General features: G+C 35.6%; 1 protein-coding gene across 1 annotated transcript in view; it reads right to left on the reverse strand.

The window, feature by feature from the left end:
* Positions 1-3,009: 3,009 nt before the first annotated feature.
* The window catches only part of LOC136027044 (lethal(2) giant larvae protein-like), a 275,839-nt gene continuing 272,078 nt past the window's right edge, over positions 3,010-6,770 (reverse strand). The window contains exon 22 of the mRNA XM_065703968.1: positions 3,010-3,837. Coding sequence (XP_065560040.1) covers positions 3,830-3,837 — 8 coding nt within the window. The 3' untranslated portion in view covers positions 3,010-3,829. The remainder of the gene's footprint in view (positions 3,838-6,770) is intronic.

Genomic DNA, 6,770 nt, shown 5'->3' on the forward strand with positions numbered 1-6,770 from the left:
AAATTCATAAAACTTTTAGCAGGCTTACTCATGCAGCCTTGAGGGGGCATTGAGAATTTTCAGCATTTAACTTTCAGAAATTTAACTCCTGGTGCTAGTCGAATCTATAAGTTGTACTTTTCCTCCAGTTATCAGCTAGATCTGGCTATGAAAATCCCACCAAAACTATATTTTGAACGTTTTCCGTCTGAAGAATTTATTTACCTCCCAAAACGATGCTATAATGGCCAGAAATTTTGGTCACGTTTCAGCAGCGTGCTCTGCTCACCAGACTTGTCCACGTTGCGGTGTCCAAGGCCATACGTCGAAAGCTAGTACCCCATGCAGGAAACCAATTGAATGTTCAAAATGTAAGTCGACAAAACACACATGTCAGTCATTCCAATGCCCTGAGATGAAAAAGAAAATCGGAAAGCAAAAACGCTCCGATGAAAGAACAGAATACTAGGATTGTGTCTTGGAATATGAATGGAGTTGTGTCTCAGAGAATCCCCGTCAATGAAAAACTATGTCGGCACGATATTCTGTGCATCCAAGAAAATTTGCTGACAAATGATAACCTCAGCCAACCCCAGTTTTCCGACAATCACACATTTAATTTTGTACCAGGCAAGTCTCGTCAACGCGGGAGGCCTTCTGGTGGACTAGCAATCGTATGTAGTTCTGCCGTGAATCCCGAGAGTCTTCATGCAGCTGAAAACTTTATGGTTATAAGGGTTGGGAACCTTGTGATTGTAAATGTCTACTTTCCTACAAACTGCAGCAACGAAGAATCGGATAGGAGATTCTCCAGAGCAGTGCGAGCTCTTGCAAAGTGCCTCAAAACTACTATGTTGTCAAAACTGGAAGGCATTATAGTCGGAGACTACAACTGTAATCTAGTTGACGACTCGTCTCCTCGGTCCTAGCTGATCCCAAGTGCACTTGAAAGTTTGTATCGTGTGCTCCCAAAAGACAAAAGATCTCACATTTGTACATTATTGTACCAGATCATATGCGTAGTCGGTTTTGTACCCAATGTTTTCTGTACAGGGCAATTTACGCCAATCCTGAAAAAAAGGAAGCCAGCTATCATATGCTCCTCGTATCGCCCAATTACAGTGTCGCAAGTTTTATGCAAGCTTCTAGAAATGCTTACATTGTCAAATGTTACACACTGATGCCAAATGCATACCACACGTTAGGTTTTATGGTAGGGCTCAATTGCGCTGATGCTCTGTTCGCCCTTGCTGCTGTGTTGTCTGATTCTGAGGCAACGGGTGATCCACCAGTTATTGGCTCTTTCGATGTGAGCCCGCCTTTTGACTCGTCGGTGCACGTGCAGATCCTTCTAGAAGAATATAAAGAAGGGCTAAATTTGTGCATTGTCAGAGTATTATATTATACGTACAATAGCCTTAGAGCGCAAACCAAAATACCCCAAAATCCGGTCGAATCCGCTGTTATACCGTTCCGCAAAGGAGTTAGGCAAGGTTCGGTTGTATCTCCGAGTTTGTACAACAACAGTGTTCTGCCAAAACAAGCCCGAGTAACTACGTCTTGTGTTTCAAAGGGATTGATGTTACGTTGATGACGTATGCTGACAACTTCCTTAATTTGAACGGGTTCACTGATCGACTATCAAAGAATTTTGATTTGTTGAATAGGGAATACAATAACCTAGGTTTGTCGCTTAATATGTCAAAATCAGCCGTCTTTTTTTTCAATGCGGAGCACTGCAAACGGGGAGTACTTTCGTTTATGTTGAAAAACATTGTGCACCATGTCTATCCTCTCTCCTTTTCCTCCTTCCAAGGATGCTGCTTCTGTTACAAAGATTTTCACTGCTGCGGATCTTAGCAAACGTTTGCACTACGAAGAATTGCCCTTTGGGCGATTCAATTTTGAAACGATCTGAGAGTATTACTTACCTTGGTATACCAATCGGTCGAAGCCTCCACTCCACCAGGACGCTGCTTGTGCGCCACGTAGAAGTGAAAATCCGGATTGCGTACGGGTCAATTATTGGTAACATACATCGGTTCTGCCATAAATATCTTGCGTCGCTGTGTAATGCCGTTACCATTCCACATGTATTGTATATAGCACCTTTTTGGAAATACCTGTCGTCCGCTCAATGTGCAAAAGTAAGAATTCCGTTTTTTCGATTCGTAAAGTTCCTTCTGAGACGTTTACCAAGGAAGAGTAACTCCTATATTATGCGTAATTATGGTGTATCCGATCAATCAGTCTGTGTTAACCATGTCGCCAAGAATTTCCTGAAAAACGCTAAGGGAAGAGCGTACCCGTGGCTAGCCATCCTGTGCCAGTAGTTTTGCTAATGCTTTAATGTGTAAATACGTTTGGTAATGTTCCCTAGTGTGACTTTTCCTTCTTTTTCTTTGTTATATTCCGTTTTAATTCCATGTAAATTTACGGGCAATAAAATTACTTACTTACTTAGTCCTAAGCAAAATTATTGCCTTCCTCATGGGAATAGTTATTATAAAGAACCACCAAAACTTAAGAGATCTTGAGACGGGAATCACAGAAGGCATTTTCCCCTTTTTTTTTCTTTTTAGAATGGAAACCTGTCATTTAAGAAAAACTGCTTTTTGGGCCATCATGTATGGCCCAAACTTACCAAAATTTTTTCAAAAGTTACAAAAATGTCAGGCGGGTGTGTCAACAGAAACCGTGAGAAGAGAATCCACCTAACTTAGGTTGAGGAATTTTATCTAGTGTACCATACATTTTTATCTAGGGTTCCATACATCTTACTTCAAATGTTTGATAGGATTCAAAGCAATGAAAATCTGCGGAACAGAAGCAGTATCATTGGGAGGAGGAAAAGGAGAGAGGATACACATGGTGCACAATATTTTTCAGGATAAATGGAAGAATCCTGGCTTTAGTACAAGGCTTACTTCCCCTAGGCTATAATATGGTGGTGTATATATTGCAATTTTATTATACCCATAGCCTTGGCATACTCACTACCTCGTAATTAAAGAAAAAAAATACACAAAGTGGAAGCAAGTATTTTAATCCAAGATAAAAGTACATTGTACACATCAGAAGGAATTAGAAACAGTCAAACCAATGAAGGAATGCATTTTGGAAGGCACCAATAAACAAAAGAATAATAGCTGCCAGAAGATAATACTGCACAATAAGAAGTTTAAAAAGGAAAACAGAATGGAAAATGAAGACAAAATAATTCCTAAATACACTTTTTATTTTAATTACTACTTTCAATTATTTTTTTTTTTTGAAAAAAGATCATTGTATCCCTAGTAACATCAAAATTACCATGTCAGCTTGTAAGCAATAAGAAAGAATCCAACACCAGTCCAATTAAAGAAGATCAATAGAATAAAAACTAAAAAGAAGAATAAACATATTAATATCATTTCTGCAATTAATTGATTTCATCAATAATAAAAACAACTATCAATGCTAGCAAGCTTTTAATTGCATTTTACAAACCGTTTTCAGTAAAAATATAACCGGTTTGTAGCAAGCAAAACAAAACCAGTTTTTCAAAATAAAAGAATACTGGCATAATACCAGAAACTTAAAAGCCAACGCTGTCTATAGTATGACAAATTTAACATTGTTCTTCTAAATTGTAAAATCTATAGAAATATAAACATTGGAGAAAGCATGTTTACACAATTATAGTATATCTTTTAAATATTAATCAATAAATTTCAGGAAGTTAGTGGCAAGTTACATTTTGTCCAATTCAAACTTTCCAAAACCAAAACAAAAACATTTGAAAATAAAAAGAATAAAGCTGGGCAGGTTCGCACACAGTACACTCTTCACATCCTCTTTAAGTCTTCAGTTACTTGCCTGCAAGAAGGAGAATATCCTCAAATTAATTATTTAAAGCAGACAAATTCATTTTATCTATCTTTATTGGTTAACATCAAGGCCGTGTCCAGGGGGAGGGGACGTGGTACGAGCCTAACCCACCCCGAAATATTTGTCCAACTCGTGAAAACTTAAAAAAATAAATAAAAATAAACACATTTTTAATGCGTGTTTAAAAGTTTTTAGTAAATCCTTTTGTACGACCCCCACCCTCCAACTATCAGTCCCATCAGCGATAAGAGGGGTAAAAAGAGAAAATTAGACATTGGAAATAAACAATAATAAATACTATTAAATATAAATATAGAGAATGTAGATATATAAATATAGATAAAACGGTTGCAACGATGAAAAATTTTTTATACATAACGAATACATACACGAGCAAATAGAAAGAATAAGAAGAAATAAAAGAATAAAATAATGTCGCATTACCAGGTACAAATCATGCTAGGTTGGCTGAATTTTTTACTTTTGTTTAGCCGTAAATTTAGCAAAAGATTCGAGGATCAGCGTTTTTAAATTTCCTAATTATCTGAGTAAATATTTGGCAAAGCGGAAGAAAGGCGATCGAACTTTGGAACAGACAGCCTTTAATGGTCGGCATGTACTTGTAAGGCATAACTCTACGTTAAAGGATGGGAACGATTTACCTCTGGGTTACCCATCTAGGCGCAGAAAGTGCATTTCAAGAAAACGTAACTTCTGTTAGTGAGCTTTTTAACGAAGCTATCTATGGTAGTTTATAATTACAAGGAATAAATTTATTTTCCAAATACAGGATTCTCTAACATTTGTTCTACTAAAGAGGAAGATGTTTCATAAAAGAAAAACATAATACTTGGGCCATAGTTTCCACCTCATGTTTCTCCCATTTAAATAACAAGCCATTTTCATATCAAATAGTATTACGTTAGGTTTTAGTATTTACGTTAGAGTATTTTATTGTATTTTCTTGTATGAATTATTGGTGAGTTAATCAATAACAGTTACATTTTAAAAAAAGATTGGCCAATCGCAACATATTTACAACATAATTCTATAAATTATATAACAATGGAAGTTGCTTGCACAAAGAAAAAAAAAAATAGAAAACGATTATCTATCCACATTTATAGCCAATTCCAAAGCAAAATAAAACTTAACAGTCCAAGTATCCAAAAACTATACTTATCAGAATTTTCCCACCAGAGTCAGCATTTTAAGTTACTTTAAACAATAAAACAGCAAAGAAATAGAATATGTGCTTATACTTTTTACAAAATATAATTTTTATAGGCTGCTTATGAAGTTAACTTTTACTTGTTACACATCAGTCAGTCAGTCAGTAAAAAAAAAAAAAAGGTAAAGGATACGGTATTAGACTTTACAGTCCGTACCGGCGGTGCTGATCTCCGTTTCTTGGCCCTTCAGCCAGGAAGTACAATGGGGGGTTGGGGGCCAGCCATCCTGTGCTTTCGCAAACCCTTCCTGTTTACCTTCCCTAGATTTCTCCAGGTACCCATTTAGAGCTGGGTCGACTCTGGCTAAGCTTACAGAGTCACGCCACTGACCCCCGTCCAAAACTGAAGAATTGGGTACACTGGGATTCGAACCCGCGTCCTCTCAGACAAGGGATCCCGAATCCAGCGCACCAACCCACTCGGCCAGGACGGCTCAGTCAGTCAGTGATTCAATAAAAAAAAAAAAAAAATCAGAGTCTAAAATCCAAAAGCTATGCTTAACAGTATGTTTCCACCAGAACTAACATATAAAGTTACTTTAAACAACGTAGAAGAAATAAGAAATAATAACGAAGAAATAAGTTATGACATTATTTCTGAAATCTTTGCATTGTTTCATTCTTATATGAATATATATATATATATATATATATATATATATATATATATATATATATATATATATATATAATGAGACGAGAAATCCCCAGTGCAACAGCACAAACACATAAAAAAAAAGAAAAAAAAAGCAGGAGGTGAAAAGGAAGACTGTTTTCCTACATTAGTGATTAATATAGATCAGCACTTGAATGAGGCCTTAACCCTACTCATCCATAAAATCACATAGGTCAAACAGCATAGCCATACACAATCAACCGTAAAGAATAATCCATGGACAGGCAGTCGTGTCGTCAGTAAGTATAAGTCGTCATTTACCAAACATTCAAAAAAAAAGAAGAAAAAAAGAGACAAATAATTCAGAGGCAACAACCCAACAAAAGGGCTCATCAGGAGAATACACACTTGCCTATAGGGTTTCGGCACTTTAAATTATCTACCCAGGCAAGTGGCGTGCCTACCATATATTCCCCATGGTATTAGGTATCACCCCCAAAATATATGCCTATGAAGAAACAAGCAAATGTAAAACAACCAGGTAACACCAAAACAAGCTTATCCTACCTTAGTTCTGGCTCTCATGTATTTAAGTTACCAATTCACAATCTATATTAAAACTAAACAATTATTCAAAATTTTTCACTATGTCAAAATTTCTCTATTAATGTAAATGTGACCTAGATACAAATCAAGGAAATGAATGTGAAATAAGACTATTTGAAACGACAATATATGCTATATCTATATATATAAAAATAAGTTGTCTGTGTGTGGATCTGTGGATGGATCAGGTGACGTCATGTTTGTTCGCATATGACGTCTGAATTATTTCACACTAATACAAAAGAAGAAAAAAACTAAAAAAGGTAAAAACTACAAAAAAAACTAAAAAGAAAAAAAAACTAAAAAACTAAAAAAGGTAAAAATCTAATAACTAAAAAAAACTGAAAAAAATAAAAAAAAGGCAAAAACTACAAAAAAAATAAAAACTAATAAAAAAACTAAAAAAGCTAAAAAAACTAAAAAAACTAAAAAAAACTAAAAAAAGGTAAAAAACTAAAAAAAAACTAA

The sequence above is a fragment of the Artemia franciscana genome, chromosome 5 (assembly GCF_032884065.1).
Source record: "Artemia franciscana chromosome 5, ASM3288406v1, whole genome shotgun sequence".
NCBI lineage: Eukaryota > Metazoa > Arthropoda > Branchiopoda > Anostraca > Artemiidae > Artemia > Artemia franciscana.